Source organism: Lissotriton vulgaris, chromosome 7 (genome assembly GCF_964263255.1).
Source record: "Lissotriton vulgaris chromosome 7, aLisVul1.2, whole genome shotgun sequence".
Lineage (NCBI taxonomy): Eukaryota > Metazoa > Chordata > Amphibia > Caudata > Salamandridae > Lissotriton > Lissotriton vulgaris.
The window spans coordinates 934,693,541-934,713,938 of record NC_141695.1 but is presented as its reverse complement, the minus strand read 5'-3'; the positions used below and the strand labels follow the sequence as shown (position 1 = coordinate 934,713,938).

Below are 20,398 nucleotides of genomic sequence, written 5' to 3'. Positions count from 1 at the left end.
TATAAGGAGTTGCTTGAAAACTTCAATATAAAGTATACAGAGACCTTCTACCCCGAGAGCAAGAAATTATTGAAAGCATGTAAAAGGATGTATGGTCCGAACACTGTTGATTTTTGTCCTGGGGATAAATAAAAAAAGGAACACCCTCACCTCTGTGTACAGTGCTGTCTAACTCTTTTGCTAATATCCTTCAAGTTGCACAGCATTCAAAGCATACACAACTGCAGCATCGTTTGAAAAAGCAAACTAACGTGGCTTTGCTGACTTTTGTTTCTTTTAACAAGAACCTTTCCCGGGAATTTCCAGAGACAAGAGGCTAATGAAGGAATACTTCTTTTTTAAACTGTGCTTTGGTTGATGGTGGGTACCATTCAAATCTAGAAAAGATTTACTAAAGATGTCAGGGACTGGTATCAGAAGCTAATGTAATGGAGACATAGCAGGTATTGATGGTCCCGATTTACCTGGGTGCATTACGCTCACTTGTCTCGGATACAGGCAAAACAGACACTGTCACAAATAACTGGGTCTTTCCTCACATTGTGTTTACGACATAGCAGGTAGTCATGTACAGGCCTCAAGTAAGGTCATTCTTGCACTCAGGCATCTTTACCATAAGGTGTTGGCACACCTGCTTGAGGTATTGACCAACGTCACTGAACTCACGATTAAGAGAATGCAAGGGTGAATGAATCACATTATGAGATGTAGCGATTTACGATGACAACTGAGGACTAGTGGGTTAATGAGTGTGAGAGAATGCGTGCAAGTTGCGGCATTTATTAAATATAGGCAATCAACAGGCATCTATATACTCAATACAGAATCAAAAGGCCTCTGTAAAAATCCACTAGGGTATAGCAAAATTTACCTTCGACCAATTTGGCCTTTTCAACTGCACTTCTGGCTTGTAGTCCTTCTTTGGAGCCAATCCATATGGTAGAGTAGGTACTGCAGGGACTCCCCAACCTGGGAATCCAGGAGCACATGGTGGTCCACCCATTCCTGGTGGTGGGGGTGGTGCACCTGGAAATCCTGGTGGGGGTGGTGCACCTGGAAATCCTGGAGGAGGTGGTGGTGGAGGGGGTATTCCAGGGCCCCCAGGAAAGGGTGGGGGAGGTGGAATGCCAGGAAAACCTGGTAGGGGTGGGGGAGGAGGGATGGCTGCACCACCAGAAAGAGGCGGTGGAGGTGGTATTCCAGAAAAATTAGGGGGCGGTGGGGGCGGTGGTGGAGGTGGTGGTATGCTTCCTGAGAGTGATGGTGGTAGTGGTGGTGGAGGAGGAGGAGGTGGTGGTGGTGGAGGCGGAGCACCTGCACCACTACCACCAGGAAACGGAGGAACTGGTGGAGGCGGAACAACCCCAGGGAGAGGTGGAGCAGGAGGAGGAGCAGTACCAGAATTTGAAGAAGCAACAGTTAAAAGAGAAAGGCTGGCCACTTCCTTTTTAGTGTCTTCAAGCTTCTTTGACAGATTGGTCACCTACAACCAAAACAAAACAAATGATTAGTTTAAGAAAAATAACAAATCATTCAAAACTAAATTCTATGCAACTGTACATGAAATCATAATTTCACTTAACAAATAACTTCCCAACCAACCATCATTAGTCTGAAATATGAATCAATTTCAAAATTCTAAGTATCTTACCAAAAACATAGCCCAAAGTACAGATTAATGGTACTGGGACACATTACTTGCTATAGTAACTAGGGAAGTCAACAGTCCAAAGGACAAACATTAGCAACGAGATGGGAATGACAGCCACGCTAGAAAGTAAAACCAACTATAAAGAGATCAAAGGCAAGAGCATACCCAGGTGAGATATAAAAATGTTACCTTTTGGCTCAATACTTTCCATTAAACAAGAACTATTATGAACATTTTAAATCAGACAGTTGAATGCTACACAGACTAAGACACTGTAGGATTGCATCGACAAGGCTTTGCTCCGTGTGATTTATACCACGATTCTGGCTTCCTAACTAAACTACCCAGTGAAGTCAACCAACTACTGCAACACTGATTTAACAGTTTTGCCTGTTCAGATCCTTTGGACGAATATATATCCGAAATTGAATACCAGCTACATTTGCGCTCAATCTTTTCGAGGGGCTTTCTTTGTGAAAAATACTAGTCCTGATGATGGTCTTGTAGATGCCAACAAGGAAGACCGAAACGTCGACCAATACATCATCTCCACAGCATTTATGCACTGAAAGAAACCTTTTTACATTTATGAATTGGGTCTTCTTCAATTGTCAATGGAGTTGATGACATGTTGTGAATTGATCAGTTAATTCAGATGTACAGCTATTCATGACTTTTTTATTGTATGATTGACTTTTGTATAACCCCATGATTCAGATCTTTTGATTTTTTCAAATAAAAATATTTTCAGATATAATTGTTTTTGCTATGTGCTCTTTCCAATTGTCCCCGCTTTGTGATTCATTGAATGTATTTTCTGAACAACTTCTTAATGTAGGAGTTATCCTACGGATACAAATGGGTTTAATTGATTGATGAACCCTAAATTTAACCCGTGCCAAATTATTTGTACTTAGTCAACATACAAAATCCCTTGTAGCTACCGTTTACTTCAACTATACACAGACTAAAAGACAACACATGCTGAGTAAACAGATGATGGACAAACAGCACTGGGGTTACTAGGATAAGTTGTCTAAGAACTACACTTTTGACAAACTTAAATTATCAAGCTTCCATTAAATAGCTAAAATACCCCTGTTAGCAACAGGTAATTATTTCTGTGCATAATTCTGCAGTGCTGAAAGCAATGATTCTCGGCTTCATCATGACCAGAGGTGAAGAAATTGGGCTATCTATCAGCACCATCAGAAGCACTATCACAAATTTCTTTAATGTTTTTGGCTCCCACGCAAGCCGTGCGGATAGGAACTGACAGTGCTTGAACGCCGATAAAATAATGCTAGATATATCACTGCGTACCTTGGGATCTTAGCAGACACACCACTAGCTCATATGGGTAGGAATCAGTGTGGTGAGGAACCTGATGGAAGATCTAGTACTCGCCAGAAGTATTACCAAAGACTAATAACCTTTTCCTCTGATGGACACTTCTTTTTGGAGATTTTCACTTTCTAAATGAGTCATATTTGGGTTGTAAGCCGGTAATGTTTTGAAAACATATTCAAAAGCCAACAAGTGGTCACATGGCAAATATCAGTGACTGTGATGCCCCTTTTAAGAGCAGAAGCGGCCATGGTACAAATGCCACCAAGAGCGTCCTTTTTGGTCAAGGCGCAAAAGATATTTATAGAGTGAGAAACCTAACATGAACTAGTGTGGTAGGTCACTGCTTTGCCTTTCGTGGCTCAAATGAAGTCCCAGCAAACTGATGGTCCACTCTGCCTTTTACATTCAGTGTATTAGGAGCCAACACATTTGGAGTGCTATCTGTATAATCTCTACATTCCTCGGTATGGCAGAGGGTCAATATATTAAGTTCCGCACCGATCAACAAATTTGTCCCAATGACATCAACAACCTCAGGTGGCAGCAGGAGATGGTTGTAGGAGAGTAGGGTCTGCAATCCTATGATCACCCCAGATTTTTGCTTTTTGCTTCACTGGTTTACGACTTCCCTGGCTGTGGGCCTGCTAATCAGACCCACAGCCTAGCTGTTCTCTCACTAAATTGACACGTGCACCTTAGGTGCATTTACCAATTGGTACTGGGCCACCTTATCAGACCCTGCAACACAGGGCATAGGTGTACCCAGGGCCCACCAGGGGCTGCAGCATGTATTATGCCACCCCTGGCTGGCCATCTAAATCTGACACAACTGGCTGCACGACAGCTGGGGCAAAGTGGTTGTGACGGGGTGGGTACGCAAGACCCCGTGGCAGGGGATCAGACTACGCTTGGGTGGGCAGCCGCCCCTGTTTCACCTACCTCCATTGCCTCCATGCAGCCCCCGGACAGCCCGGACAGCCCGGACAGAGATGAATGGAAGGCTGGAGACCCAGATTATTGGTGGCCGACAATACAGGAACAAGAACTCTACACCTTTAAGGGATGGGAGACCTCCATGGTAGCCATGCCCCCCTCCTTCAACGTAATGACGTCAAAAGAGCCCCGAGGACAGGAAGAGACGGACAACGTCTTCCCCGAGTCGAGTGGACGAGAGGAGAAAGCGAGCCGTTGCCCCGGAGGAAAAGAACTACTGACGAGCCCCGCTGTCGAGATCCTGAAGAGCCCAACAGACGAGACCTCGAGGAGCCCGGGCGACGAGACACAGAGGCCAGGAGAGCCGAGGAGGAGCGATCCGCCCCGCCACACGCCCACGGGAGGTGTGTGGCTCAAACAGGTACGGGGGCGTATGGCGGGTTGGATGGGACAACGTACCCTACCCCCATTTGAGTAATTCTACAGCCCCCTGTACAGTCGTCCTGCTTCCCCTACCCGCACGAGCACAAACCCGTCACGAACCATCCTTTTGAAAAGTCACGCGTGCACTGGTTTCCCTCACCCCCGGTCCCTGAGAGCGTGGTGTATATATGATCCTAATATCCGGTTTCTCTTCTCCCCACGGTACGGGGGGAGCTGCCTTCGGGAGAAGAACGGACCAGTGATCCCGGCACCCTGGAGCCTCCCCGGACTACACCTTATGACCCTGCAGCCTTTGCGCGGGAGCGCCTCACGAGCCGACAAAGAAAAACTTATACCAAGCCTATAAAAATAAAGCCCTCCCTGAAAAGTCTATTACCGTATTCAGCCTCTCCTTCAGTAGACACTACCTTTCCGTCCTCCCCTGTGATAGAAGCAAGCAGCAGTAGCCAGGGGCCCTTCCCCAACCCCGTACAGTGGTGTAATCACCTTTTGCTGTAGATATAGTATACCTATATCTAACCCTAAAATAGACACATGTATTCCTATCAGTCACTCATATGGCAGGCCTTAACAATCCTGAAGGCAGAGTGCTTGGAATTCAGTGAGATGGTGCTCTGGCATGAGCTGAGCCCGTCTGCAGCTTGCGGAACCAAGTCCTAATAGCTGTTCTATGATAACGCGTACCATATACTCTTTTTTTTGTGTAAAATTTATACCATATACTCTTAAGTGCCTTATAATCCTCGCGGTTATTTGCCAACTCTGTTATCGCTTTATCAAAACATGTCGAGTAAGGTGTCATACAAATTGGAATACTAACCCCTCGCCAATTCTGGCGACGGGGTTAGCATTCCACCCTTCTAGAGGGACACGACATGTATGTAACTGTGAACCCCGGTTAAAGTTAACTCGAGCCTCAGCATCACCAATTGGATGCTGCCACCACAGACACAAGTCTGACCCCCTGCAGCTGGGAGTCCTTCCAGCGAGGGGAGCTTGGACAAAGGGTTTCCTGTCAGGGGCGGTGCTAGCACCATCCCAGACATGGTTTTGTGTATCCTAGGTAGGCAGGGCTGAATAGGAAGGTGACTGCAAGTGGCACCCCGGTGCTCACTGTGCATCTGCCAGTTTGAACCGGTTCCAGGGGCACACCAGCCCCTGAGCTGGGGAAAGTCCGGCATGGGAGAGGGGTGTAACCACCCCCCTTCCTGGTCCCACCCATGGGCAGGACCTAGTCCCGTACCAGCCCCTTTCTTTAGAATAAAGGTGGGAGCGGGGACCCTTCCAAATTAGATCATCTTTGAACCCTGAAACTACTTTCTACAAAAGGAACTCAAGACTTCTTCCTAAGATTTCTCCCTTGTGACTAAGGAGTAGTCACCCTGCAACTGCGGGCACCAACTAAGTAACCTGCGGTTTGCTGCACGTCCTTCCTCCGGAACCAGACCGACCAGCACGACGAGACCCGGCTTCCCTGTCGCCTCTGACCTCTACCTACATCATCAGCCCAGCTGAGATTCGTGGGTGTGACGAGACCTCGAGGGACCAGCCATCTTCAGACCTGCACTACGCTTATCCAGCACGACCGCCGAGGGATCCTCGAGTGAGTGCTTTGGGGTTGGAGAAGCCCTAACCCTGAGCAGCTCCAGCACCGAAGTCCAGCCCCCCAGCATCCACGAGATCTGCGTGGGGCCCTTCTGCTCTTTGCTGCTCACCGCGTTGTCTGGCCACTTGCCTGCTGGCTTGTAGCCCTCTTGACGACGAACTACGACACTTCCATCGCTGGTCTGGTTGCTCCAGACTGGCCCTAGCTCCCCTCCAACAGAGGAGCACCCCGGACCCTCCTGGTCCACTCCAGACGCCATTTTGAGTCCACCGCGTGGGCTTGCATTTGCCAAGAGTTGTTGCCCCAATCCTGGGTCCAGCATCGCCGACAGCAGATACCTTCGTGGGACAGCTCGCACCTCCATCCTGGTCGCCGACAACGCCTCCTGGTCCGAGAGACTGCAGAGCCCAGCGTCGCCCACTCACCTGGTCGAGGTGACTCCATCCAGTGCCATCCTGGTGCCCATCTAATCACTGGCTAGTGATTCAGAACTTGGTCCCCTCTGCTTACAGGTACCCTCTTCAGCTGATCCAGTCCTTGGATCGGCCCGGAACATCTTCACTGGTCGCCTGCCAGCAACTTCCACTCTAGGCTCCTGGTTCGTCGACAAAGAAGCCCGACGACACTTGAACCCTATGCAGCCGCAGCCCCTGGGCTAGGTAAACCGAGTACCACGGTGCTCCAGCGTAGACCAACTCTCTAAGTGTCTAGATCCACTTTCGTTTTTGACCTACCTAGTCGGGTTCGCCCAAGAACACTAACTTTTGCATTTACTAGTATCCATAGACTTTGACCCGCATTACGCGTGAGAGTTCCCACTCTGCACACGGCGTTCCTAGACCTCCTAGACCTGAACTAATCTAAGGGTTCAGCATTGTAGGCCTAGCGATTCCAAAGTCTCTGAGAGTAGTACTTACCTGCTAGTAATTTCGCATTCCACTTTTGTAGTATATGGTTTTCCGAGCCCCTCGGGAATTTGTGTAAATTGTGCGACTTTCAGTATTTCTTTAAGAGCTTTGTATTGTGCTTAGCGCCCTGTCCTCATAAAGAGTCCAGGGCTGTTGTGTTCTAAATAAATATCCTTTTATATTCATAACAACTTGTGTGGTGTCCTTTCACTTGGTGTTCAAGGGGTATATGTGATGGTATAACAGCTGGCTTAACACGCCCTCTAGAGTTTAGCCTAAAGACGGCTCTTGTCCATGCTACTGGATAGCTGGTCTATAAGGTTGACTTACAACCAATCATCAACAAGCATTTGCAATGCAATAGGTCTCGCATTATTTAAGTTTGAGCTATTAGCATTGTAAATGGCAATTGTTTTTTGCTTTATGCTATAGTTTTTTTTTTACATAAAAAGCTTCATATAAAATATGTTTTATTAAAGTTATTTATGCAGTATCTAAATTTTGTTTGCATAAAACAGTATAATAATATCTTAGTAAAAAAGTCAAATATTTTAATGGAAATTCACCAAATGTTCATTTATGTGTTGGTTTTGAAAATAGCTAAATTAATAGCTTTGTCATTTACAATGCCAATAGTTATAACTTTCGCAAATGTGACACCTATAGCATTTGTAATGCAACATTTGTATTTACGTGACTTAGATGTATTGATATTACAAATAACAATGGCTTTTAATTTTTTTTAATACTTAATAAAAGTGATTGTAATTTATAATGGCAATAGCTTAAACTTTTGTAAATAACTTTTGTGAAGATTATGTTCAGTGTATTTAATTGTAACAAAATCCAAGAACAGAAGTGAAATATTAACATCTTTTTGTGACATTTGTAATAAAGCTTGAAACATTGAGAGAACATATTTTGTGCTGTGGTGGTGCTGAGTGATGCTGTGGTGGTGCTGAATGGGGCTGTGGTGATGCTGAGTGATGCAGTGGTGGTGCTGAGTGGTGCTATGGTGGTGCTGTGGTGGTGCTGAGTGATGCTGAGTGATGCTGTGGTGGTGCTGAGTGGTGCTGTGGTGGTTCTGAGTGGTGCTGTGGTGGTTCTGAGTGATGCTGTGGTGGTTCTGACTGATAATGTGGTGGTGCTGAGTGACTGTACTCACTGTCACTCTGCACTCACTGTCACTCTGCACTCACTGTCACTCTGCACTCACTGTCACTCTGCACTCACTCTGCACTCACTGTCACTCTGCACTCACTGTCACTCTGCACTCTGCACTCACTGCCACTCTGCACTCACTGCCACTCTACTGTCACTCTGCACTCACTGTCACTCTGCACTCACTGTCACTCTGCACTCACTGTCACTCTGCACTCACTGTCACTCTGCACTCACTGTCACTCTGCACTCACTGTCACTCTGCACTCACTGTCACTCTGCACTCACTGTCACTCTGCACGCACTCTGCACTCACTGTCACTCTGCACTCACTGTCACTCTGCACTCACTGTCACTCTGCACTCACTGTCACTCTGCACTCACTGTCACTCTGCACTCACTGTCACTCTGCACTCACTGTCACTCTGCACTCACTGTCACTCTGCACTCACTGTCACTCTGCACTCACTGTCACTCTGCACTCACTGTCACTCTGCACGCACTCTGCACTCACTGTCACTCTGCACTCACTGTCACTCTGCACTCACTGTCACTCTGCACTCACTGTCACTCTGCACTCACTGTCACTCTGCACTCACTGTCACTCTGCACTCACTGTCACTCTGCACTCACTGTCCCTCTGCACTCACTGTCCCTCTGCACTCACTGTCACTCTGCACTCACTGTCACTCTGCACTCACTGTCACTCTGCACTCACTGTCACTCTGCACTCACTGTCACTCTGCGCTCACTGTCACTCCGCACTCACTGTCACTCTGCACTCACTGTCACTCTGCACGCACTCTGCACTCACTGTTTCTGCACGCACTCTGCACTCACTGTCACTCTGCACGCACTCTGCACTCACTGTCACTCTGCACTCACTCTGCACTCACTGTCACTCTGCACGCACTCTGCACTCACTGTCACTCTGCACTCACTGTCACTCTGCACTCACTGTCACTCCGCACTCACTGTCACTCCGCACTCACTGTCACTCTGCACGCACTCTGCACTTACTGTCACTCTGCACGCACTCTGCACTCACTGTCACTCTGCACGCACTCTGTACGCACTGTCACTCTGCACGCACTGTCATTCTGCACGCACTCTGCACTCACTGTCACTCCGCACTCACTGTCACTCTGCACTCACTGTCACTCTGCACTCACTGTCACTCTGCACTCACTGTCACTCTGCACGCACTCTGCACTCACTGTCAATCTGCACTCACTGTCACTCCGCACTCACTGTCACTCCGCACTCACTGTCACTCTGCACGCACTCTGCACTTACTGTCACTCTGCACGCACTCTGCACTCACTGTCACTCTGCACGCACTCTGCACGCACTGTCATTCTGCACGCACTCGTCACTCTGCACTCACTGTCACTGCACTCACTCTGCACTCACTGTCACTCTGCACTCACTCTGACTCTGCACGCACTCTGCACTCACTGTTTCTGCACGCACTCTGCACTCACTGTCACTCTGCACTCACTGTCACTCTGCACTCACTGCCACTCTGCACTCACTGCCACTCTGCACTCACTCTGCACTCACTGTCACTCTGCACTCACTCTGCACTCACTGTCACTCTGCACTCACTGTCACTCTGCACTCACTGTTTACAAAAGCATTAAAAGTCGATTTAGTTAGTTGTGTGCCTTGTGCAAGAAAGCTTAACTGTGCACTCACCCAGTATGCTTTCAAACGCTCATCAACATCAAGGTTGTCACTGTATGTGACCTTTTTCCAACAAAATACCAAGCCTCATAGGTTAAAAACACATTTATCCCACATCAACTACGTGCAAAGGAAAAGTAATGTATGTTGTACGTCTCTTAACAGCAGCTAAGTGGCCCCATTTCAAGTATGACGCCTTAAGCAAGTGCAGGCTGTTGTTAAGTCAATAATAAGTAGCATTCGGGGATTTGTCTTAACTTTGGACGTTTGTAAAACTCCTGAAAAGTGCTGGTGGTTAAACGACTAGGAGTGAAACTCTGCCTGTGATAAATAGGCAGGATGTTGTCTTTGTCTGACATTTATGTGGGAAAATCTGGTGTTGTATGGAAGCTTGCACCGAAAGAGCTTTGGCTATGTTTTGTAGCGGATAAAGCAGTCACAAATCAAAGACCATGTGCTTAGCGTGTATGTAAAACTCTGAGAAAATGACAGGTGTAAAAAAAGAACAAACGGAAAAGCGTTTTCAATCTGTTATATTAACTCATAAGTGACGGTCAAAGTGTTCCGGTAATAATATTGTTGTTGTTCCAAATTGAGAAGTGGGCCATGAATGACGAGGTATTTTACTACAATCATTCTTATCTAATAAATATTTTAGCGCCTCGCCAGGGATAATTAGCACTATATGTAGTAAATACTCACAGCCCGGTCGGGGTTCTCGAAGCGGTGCGGTGGTCGGTCTCGAACTTTGTGAGACTCAGACTGCTGCTGTTCTTAATCAGCTGGATTGTCTGATCGCTGCCTGTAAATCGCTCTTCACTGCAGCGAATCCACTAAAGAGAGGCCATGGCGGTGGTGCTCGTAACTAGTATATTTTTCTGTACAGCGCGGGGACTGGCTGAAAAAGATTCCCAGGGCCGTCATTAGCGCTTTCGCGCGCTACCAGATTGACGGCCCTGGGATCCACATACACTGTAGGCCGAGCCCTGCACCACCACTAAGGTAGGTGGTGCAGTATTTGCAAGCATGTGCGCTTGCACTTTCCAACACGTGTGCAGTGCCAGCTGCTCAGTTATAGCCGGACGTCGGGGGTGACGGGTGACCGGCTTGTACATCACTGTCCCTTTCAGTCCCGACTGACTCCCTACCAAAATCCTGCGCAGCCGCCGCCCGCAACTTAGTGCCGCCTGGGGCGGACCGCCCCCCTCGCCCCCCCCTAGCTACGCCAGTGGCTGGAGGGGACGCGCGCATTTTTTATGCAGCGTTTTGCGCCGGCCTGCGACCAGGAAGTCAGGCAGGCCGGGCGGGACAACCGGAAGTAGGAGGGCGGGAGCCTACCCCGCCTCCCACGGAAGAGCCGCGATTGTTTGGCGCACCGGAGCAGGCAGGAGCCTACCCTGCGCCCCGGTGCCGAAGAAGAGTCTTGCTGCCGGTGGGAGCCGCTGCACTGAGGATGCCGGTGAGTGGGGCTTCGCCTTGTTGGGGGAGGGGGGGGGGGGCATCTGTGTGCGCGCGCGCGGCGGCGGACTGTGTATGTGTGTGAGCGTGCATGTGTGTGTGTATGTGTATGTGTCCTGGAGTCTGTGTGTATGCGTGTGTGTGAGGGGGGGGGGGGGTTGCCTGTCTGGGTGCCTGCGTGTCTGTGTAAGTGTAAATGCGTGTGCGTGTGTGTGGAGCCGAGAGGAGAGGGGCTGGTGTGTGTGGAGGGGTCTCTGTGTATGCGTGTAGGTGACGGGGGGTGTGCGTGTGTATGTGCGCATGCGTGAGTGCTGTGTATGCGTGTGGCTGTGATGTGCGCATGCGTGAATGTTGACGCGCGTGCACGCAGCTCAATCCAGCCAGGATAAGCTCGTCACAGTTTCTTGTCCCTCATTCCCCCGTGTCAGGCAGCTTTAAGTCTCCAGCCTGGACGCATCCTTCGGATGCGATGTCCAGGCGAGACCTAAAAAGGGTCGTTTGAGCTGATACATAGTGATCACTAGAATAGTGAGCACTGCATATCAGGCCAACTTCTCACAATGGTCAACTACTGCTGCTCAAACTCCAAGCGTGAAGATGAAAAAGGCGCAGGCTTGCACAATTTGCTGCCGCTGTCAAAGAAGATCCTCACAAAGTAGCAACTTTATCAGAAGATAGATGCTCATGCCCAGGAATTCTAATTCCAGGTACGACACTTTCCAGAAGAGGGTCCAGAAGAGGTAGTGGAGGAAAAGTCCTCCACTGTAGACAGAAGACACTTCTAAGAGAGAGCTGGTTGGCAAGTCCAACACGTGAAAGTGCAGACATTAGGCATTCTCTGCGGTCGTGAGAAAATCAAACCAGGGTTCACCCCATTGCAGCAAGACAAACTGCGCCACCTCCGGGTGCAACTGACATTCGTGATTCGTTAAGTGTCTGAGGCTGAGTTTGTCACGTCTGGCTTTTAAATATCCTGCCAATTGGTTCAGCACCAGAGAAATTCGTCAGCTATCCAGCCACTTCCAGAGGTTTAGCGCCGCCTCCTACAGAGACCAGTAACCAGCCTGCCGTTTTGTTGCAGTACTAGATGTCAGTGGTGTTGCCTATGAACACCTGCACCAGTCTTCCTTTAATGGTTGCCAGGAAGATCTAAATTGATGTGGAGTAGAGTCTCCACCACTGACCAGAGGGCTCTGATTTTCACCTCTCCCAGATGGTCTCAACTCAGTAGTTACCACCTTCAGCTCTGGGACAGGTAATGAAAGAAGCCTGCTACTGACCCAATCACAGTCTAGTCACCAACACTGCAGATCGTTTGCAGTCTCCTTTGAAATCACGATACAATCTGTCAGAGTTACTCGATGATGTGCCCACTGGGACATGAGGTCCCACTGCAGAGCCCCCACATGTGCCATCTGGTATGTTTGACCAGCAGAATGCAGAAGGCAAGCAAACCCAAAAGCCTCTGCGTCATCCGTACTGAGATCCAAGATGGCGGCATAAAGATCAAAATTACAGCCTGCATATCCTGGACATTAGGCTCATGAAAAAAGCACAAAACCGTACCATATTCAGAATAGCTCTAATGAAAAAGGAGCATCAGGAAAGGAGTAAGGTGAAATTTTGGCACCCCAATAATGTTAAGAGGTTAGCCATCATCTGGAGGTGGTTGAACACTGCCTTGGGCATGCTTGCCCTCAGCAGCCAGTCGTCAAAGTAGGGTGAAACTAGCACCCTCTACATCTGTAGATGTGGTGGGACAACCACTGTCACTTACATAAACACCTGAGGGGCACCGGTGAGCCCAAAATGACGTACAATAAACTGAAAATGCTCCTGGTCCACTGTAAAGCACAAGTTACTACTTGTGTAACAATATATCTGTAAGAGACATTAGTTAGTGATAGATTCCTTTCCTTAGAATATCCCCAGGCGTCAGACTGGATCTGGAAATTTTTGCGTAGCAGTACCCTTGCGCGTCGGTAGGCATTGTCTGCGGGTCGGCGTCGTGGGCGCCATGATGACGTCGTCGGAGTACCTAAACGCCGCCGCCGCGTGCTGACGTCAGTTCTTAGACACAGCTTTTCCGCGCCAGAAACGCAGAGCTATGCTAAAAACCAACACTGGTGCCTTGAAACTAGGGCCCTGAAAGGGGATGGCCTTAACCCTAGATATCGGTTCGCAGAACGGGGAGGATGGGTGAGTCGGTAAGGAATCTATCACTAACTAATGTCTCTTACAGATATATTCTTACACAAGTAGTAACTTGTGCATCTGAAAGAGACACGTTAGTGATAGATTCCATACCTTAGAATAGATACCCCACCAATACCAACCCCGGTAGTGGGTCTGCGAAGCAATAATCACACCAGAAAGTCCTGGAGGACGGAACGGCCAAAGAAGCCATCCCTCCAGACTTGGCTGTCCAGGCAATAGTGTCTTGTAAACGTGTGCAGCGCGGCCCAGGTAGCAGCCTGACAAATGTCCTGCAAGGGCACTCCTCGGCCCAAGGCAGTTGTTGTTGCTGTGCCCCGAGTGGAATGAGCCCTCAGCGCAACAGGGGGTCGCTTCTTAGCCAAGGAGTAACACACCTGGATACACAAGATGATCCACCGCGAGATGGTCCGCTTGTGCACCGCTTTTCCCTTCTTAGCGCCCACGTAACCAACAAAGAGTTGGTCATCCACCCGGAACTGGCGTGTGCGATCCAGATAGAACGAGAGCGCACGTTTTGGGTCCAGACGGTGGAGCCTCTCTTTCTCTCTTGAGGGATGCGGAGGCGGAAAGAAGGTGGGCAAGGTGATGGATTGCCCGATGTGGAAGGCTGTGACTACCTTGGGCAGGAAAGAAGGCCTTGTCCGCAACACAACCTTGACCGGATGGACTGAAAGGAAAGGAGGTTTACAGGATAGAGCCTGGATCTCTCACTCTCCTGGCTGAGGTGATGGCTACCAGGAAGGCAGTCTTCAAAGTAAGAAGGCGGAGAGGACAGTTGTGAAGTGGCTCGAAGGGAGCGCACATCAGAAAAGTAAGAACCAAGTTCAAGTCCCACTGAGGCATTACAAAGGGCACAGGAGGAACGTATGCGTGATGCCTTTCAAGAATCGATTAATAATAGGGGACTTGAACAGAGAAGGTTGATCCGGCAGCCTCAAAAAGGCTGAGAGAGCAGAAAGGTAGCCCTTGATAGTGCCCAGAGCAGAGCCCTGCTGGGCAAGAGAAAGAAGAAAGAGAAGAACCTCAGAAAGAGGGGCAGAGAGAGGATCCACAGCCTTTGCTGTTCACCATGCCACAAATCTGTTCCACCTGCAGGCATATACCGACTTTGTGGAGGGACGCCTGGCTGCCAGAATGATGGTACAGACTTCAGGAGGCAAGTCAAATGGCCTCAACTGTCGTCGCTCAATCTCCAAGCATGGAGGTGGAGACTGGACAGGTTCGGGTGGAGGACCGTCCCCTGCTGCTGCGACAGAAGGTCCTCCTGAAGAGGCAGACGAACCGGGGGATCGACTGACATACTGAGTAGATCGGGATACCAGTACCTTCGTGCCTAGTCTGGAGCCATAAGGATGACTTGTGCCCGGTCGCGCCTGATCTTCTTCAGCACTCTGGGCAGAAGTGGCATAGGCGGAAAGGTATACAACAGACCGCAACTCCACTCGCGACGAAAAGCGTCTCCGAGCGAGTGCCGCCTTGGGAATTCCAACGCGCAGAACTGATGACATTGTGCTTTTTGTTCGGTGGCGAATAGATCTAACAAAGGCTCTCCCCACTGCAGAAAGAGACCATGCGCCACGTCCGAGTTCAGACGCCATTCGTGATCCATCATGCACCGGCGGCTGAGTTCGTCCGCCCTGGCGTTCAGAGAACCTGCCAGATGTTTAACCACCAGGGTCACTCCCTGATGTTCCAGCCATTACAAGAGGCGCAGAGACTCTTGGCAGATGGTCCACGACCCCACCCCACCCTGTTTGTTGCAGTACCACATGGCGGTGGTTTTGTCCGTGAACACCTGCACTACACTCCCTCGGACAGAGGGGAGGAATGCCTTCAGTGCTAGACGAATCGCCCGCAGCTCCAAAAGGTTGATATGGAGCCGGGACTCCGCCAGAAACCAGAGGCCTCTGATCTCCGCCTCTCCCATGTGGCCTCCCCAGCCCTGGAGGGACGCGTCCGTCACAACTACGTGCTCCGGTGGGGGAAGGGAGAGGGATCTGCCGCTGACCCAATCGCGATCCGTGAGCCACCACCGCAGCTGTCTTGCAGTGCCCTCCGAGATCAGGACATGGTCGGACAGGTTGCCCTAACCTGCGCAGATGAGCTGCGACCACCGCCATCACTTTTGTGAACACTCGTGGGGCGCTTGTAAGGCCGAATGGGAGCACGGTAAACTGAAAGTGCACGTGTCCTACCGTGAACCGCAGGTAGCGCCGGTGGGCCGGCAGGACGGGGATGTGGAAATAAGCGTCCTGCAAGTCCAACGCTACCATCCAGTCTCCTGGGTCCAGGGCAGCTAAGACCTGAGCCAGAGTCAGCATTTTGAACTTCTCCTTCCGGAGGAAGCCGTTGACGTTCCGTAGGTCCAAGATAGGGCGTAGGCCCCCTTTGCCCTTCTTGGGTACCAGAAAGTAGTGGGAGTAGCAACCACGGCCTACTTCTGGCCCAGGAACGCGCTCGATGGCCCCCTTGGCCAAGAGGGCCGAAACTTCCTCCTGCAGAAGCCGCAAATGATCCCCCGATACGCGGTGGTGTTGCGGTGGCATGGCTTGAGGGGTCGTCTTGAAGGGGAGGGAGTAGCCCCTTCGGACGATCTGCAGCACCCACCTGTCCGAAGTGACAGAGTGCGCCAGTGAGAGTGGTGATGGCAAACCCTGCCCCCCACTGCCGTCATATGGGCCGAAAAGCGCGGACTAGGAGGGTTTTGAGGCGGATGCTGCGGGGGAGGGTGTGGACTGGCCTCGCCGTTGTCCCCGACCGCCTCAACGGCGATTTCCACGGCCGCCACCAAGCTGGATGTTAGTCTGCGGCGTGTGGCTGGCAGCACGTGTGGGGGCGCCCCTTCCTTGGCCACAAAAGGAGCGAAAGGCACCAGTTTGCTGGCGCAGGGCGAGAGGCCCAAGTACTTGGCCATAGCCCTGGAGTCCTTAAAGCGCACAAGCGCATGGTCTGCCTTGTCGCCAAAAAGGCGACGGCCATCAAACGGCATGTCCATAAGTGTGTTTTGGACATCGGCCAAAAAGTTGGCGGACCTCAACCAGGCGTGGCGTCTAACCGCCACCGTCGTTGCCATCGCTCTACCTAGTGAGTCGGTGGTATCCAGCCCACACCGGATAGAATATTTGGCTGCATCCCGGCCCTCCACAAGGGCTTGACCGCGTTTGGCCCGTACCTCCAAAGGACACTCTGGCAGCACTTCCGCAACCGTATCCCACAGAGAGTGGGTGTAGCGGCCCAAGACGCATGCGGTGTTGGAAGACCGCAGTCCCAGACTAAGGGAGGAGAATATCTTTTTACCGTACTGCTCGTAACTCTTGGATTCCCTGTCGGGCAGAGCCGACGGAAATGCGGTCTGGGAATTGGATGCCTGGATGACCAGGCTCTCGGGTGTGGGGTGGGTGGACAGGAAACATGGGTCGCCTGGGGCCGGGTGGTGGCGTCTGGCCACGTTCCTATCTACGGGCGAACCCGTAGCGGGCCTGGACCAAGTAACCAAAAGAACGTCGGTCAAGGCCTCATTAAAGGGCAGCAGAGGCTCGGCCGAGCTTGACTGTGGTTTAAGGACCTCAGTGAGGAGTTTAGTCCTCACGGCCACGACGGGGAGTTCAAGGCCCAAGGCCTTGGCTGCCCTTATCAACACCACACTAGGTTGCCCCCTCCTCCGAAGCCACGGTAGGAGGTGAGACAAAACCAGTGTCTGGTGAGGTGTCCAGACCACTGGCATCCCCAAGTCCACCTGTCCAGTCCTCTTGAGAATGACACTCTCTGGTCAGAGGGTCCTCAGACCCCTCCCAATACTCCTTATCACCCATCTCCTGATAATCAGGGTTGTCAATTGATGGGGCCATTGAAGTAAAACTCCCAAGCACCGTCGAGAGCGGCGCCCAGCAACGCCGCTCCGACGCCGCAACCAGGTCGAGTGAGGCATCGGGGATGGCGCCGCCCAAGGACGGCGCCGGAAGTGACACCTGACGGACCGACGCCTGGGGGGGGGAGGGGGGCGGTGGTGTAAGGTCCACCGGCGACTACCCAGATCCTGAAGCGGATCCAGTGGGGTCCTGCAGCGCCGGTCCCGAAGGCGCCGGCAGCGTCGGGACTGCGGAGCCCGAGGCGCCGGCGGTGTCGGGACCTAAGCCTCAGTCCCGCTAGGGGCCCCAGACGGGTCCGCTGGGCCCAGAGGCGCCGTGGAGCCCGTCGGAGGAGAGAGGGAACTCATGGCCATGAGGAAGCGCTTGATCTCCTCCGGCGTCGCGTCTCGCCCAGGGACCGGTGGGTGTGGAGCTGGACGCGGCGCCCGCGACTCTGACGGAACCGCGTGGGAGGTATCACCCGAACCCCCAGCCGCGTCGCGCGAGTGTCGGGGGGAGTCAGAAGAGCAATGACGCCTCTTCGACTTCTTGTGTTTCTTACCTGACGACGACTTCGACCCGGAGGAGTGGTGCCGACTCTCGGAGCTGTGGTGGCTCCGACCCAGCGACCTGTCCCTCGACCTCCCGTGGGACCGGGACCTCTCGTGGCGCGGGGCCGACTGCCGGAGTTCGAGTCGCCTGCGGGACGGCTCCCGCCTGGCTTTCGAAGATAGGGCCCGGCAGTCGGGGTAGGCCTTGTTGTCGTGGTCGACGCCTAGACAGAGTAGACACCGGCGGTGAGGATCCGTGACCGACATCGTGCGGTCGCAATCCTCGCAGTGCTTAAATCGAGGCATCCCTATGGCACCAATCGGAGACGTTCCACTTCGAAAAGATGATCAAAATGATCCAAAAAGTTAGTCAAAAAGTGACTAGAAGTACTGCTTTTTCCAGATCTGCGCTTGCTGGCGTGGAAAAAAGAATAACTGACGTCAGCACGCGGAGGCGGCGTCTAAGTACTCCGAAGATGTCATCACGGCGCCCACGACGGACGCGGAGCCGCAGACGACGCCTACCGACGCGCAAGGGTAATGCTATGCAAAAATTTCCGGATCCAGTCTGACGCCTGGGGATATTCTAAGGTAAGGAATCTATCACTAACGTGTCTCTTTCAGATCTGTAGATACCGCCTGTGGACTGTAGGACTAGGATATGAAAAGAAGCATTCTCCAGGTTCAACACCATCATCCAGTCTCAAGGCCAAACCGACATGGACTAGTGTGAGCATCCTGAATTTGTTCTTCCACAGGAAGATGCTGGGAGGACCATGATCTAAAATAGGACAAAGGCCTCCATCTTTCTTCAGCAGCAGTAAGTAGCAGGAGTAACACCCAGTTCCTATCTCCAAAGCTGCCATCCTCTCTATGCTCTTTTGGACAGAAGGTCCAACACTTCCTGCTGCAAGAGATACAGGTGGTCCTCTGCCAGTTGCCCGGACGGTGGTGGAAGGTGCAGCGAGGAAAAAGAAATGGTAGCTCGTATCACCGACAGACTATTTAGAGGACCCACTCGTCTGAAGTAATGAAATGCCACCCTAGAAGGAGTCTCAGGTTATTGGATTGGGCAACATCTACCTTAGTCAGGGGGCGAAATTGCTGGCAAAAGTGTCTTGTGGGAGCAGAAAGGCCCATGGCGCTCTGCTCTCCTTGAACCATTCCATGGCCGAGTCAGCTTTTTCACCAAAAAGCTCAGAGCGGTCAAATGGTATGTCCAACTTTTGCTGCATCGCAACTCTAACAAATTAGGTTTTTAATTGTTAAGGATGTGGTTCCTGATCAAGTAAGATGTCCACACATTGTCTTCTTCCTGGGAACCAAGTACCCCTTTAGAGCACTTGACTCTCAGGGTAGCGAACCAACGGAGCCTAAGGCCTACGCAGGAGAAGTGATCTCAATTTGCTAGCACACAATAACATTCAATTAATTACTGTCAAGTCAATGCTTTTTCTTTTGTAAATGAAATGTACTTTTATTACACACTCCCTACTAAATGCTACGCATTCATTTACAAATATACATATCAGGTAGAGGGAAGTACCTTTGGTGACACCCTCATACCACATTTCATCCCTAGTGTGTCCTGAACCCAATAATCACAGTACCACTGTCCTTATACGCAATATAAGGAGGTGTCATTGAAATTAGGCAGGCTTACTATTTTTTTCAAGCGGTCACCAAATGAATAATATACCTACAAATATATATATATATATATATATATATATATATATATATATATATAGGTAGCCTGCCTAATTACAATGACACCTCCTTATATTGCGTATAGGGACGGAGGTCTTGATGGCCAGCGATTCCTTTGCTCTGGTGAATTTATTTACTTGCAGTTTTCAGGGGACTGGTGCCACTAATTCAAGGGAGTCTGAGGGTACATATGGCTTTCACAGGGGTCACTTACTTCGGGAGTGCTGAGTTTTAGCCAAGGACAAAGATTGTTTACTCAGTTCCAAGTCTGTTGCCACAGGGACAGAGTATCCCTCTTTTGCTTTGGTACTGCGAGCAAAGCACTTTTGTTGGTGACACAGGTCACCTCTTAGTCCTTCCCTGTTCCAAGTTGTTCAAACTTGTGCTTCTGGTGTTGGTAGGTCCCTTAAATCCTATATTTAGAGGAGTTAGGGCGTGTGTGAGTTGTTAGCCAATAGCCAGCTAGTCACTGCAGCCAATATTCCCTTGAGGTGACCACATCCGGGGGGTGTAGGCCACCTTTTCTACCCAGAACCCACTATTTCTGGCCTCGCAAAGATGGCAGAATTATATTTTAGGTGCACAGCTCAGGCTGCCCACCCTGGAGGTGTGGCTAGCCGTCCCGGAGGTGTACACCTACTGAATACCTAGTTTCCCTCCTTGTGCAGGAGCGAGCGTGCCTGGAACAAGGGGAAGGCTGTGTTCTACTCAGTGGGACAGTCCAGATGCATATCAGAGGTGGTGCAGCCTTTGAAGCTCACAGCTCTGATGTGCCACTTCACTAGCCTGCTGAGGAAGAGGGAGGTGGGACCTTCTTGCTGCCTAGTCTTTGTTGCAGACTCTTGGAAGTGAGCACATTGCCTGGCAGGAGGCCA

General features: G+C 50.7%; 1 protein-coding gene across 1 annotated transcript in view; it reads right to left on the bottom strand.

Annotated features, from left to right (window-relative positions):
• Window positions 1-20,398, bottom strand: part of DIAPH1 (diaphanous related formin 1) — a 1,314,985-nt gene that overhangs the window by 468,245 nt on the left and 826,342 nt on the right. The window contains exon 16 of the mRNA XM_086931364.1: window positions 872-1,483. Within this exon, the coding sequence (XP_086787490.1) occupies window positions 872-1,483 (612 nt within the window). The remainder of the gene's footprint in view (window positions 1-871; window positions 1,484-20,398) is intronic.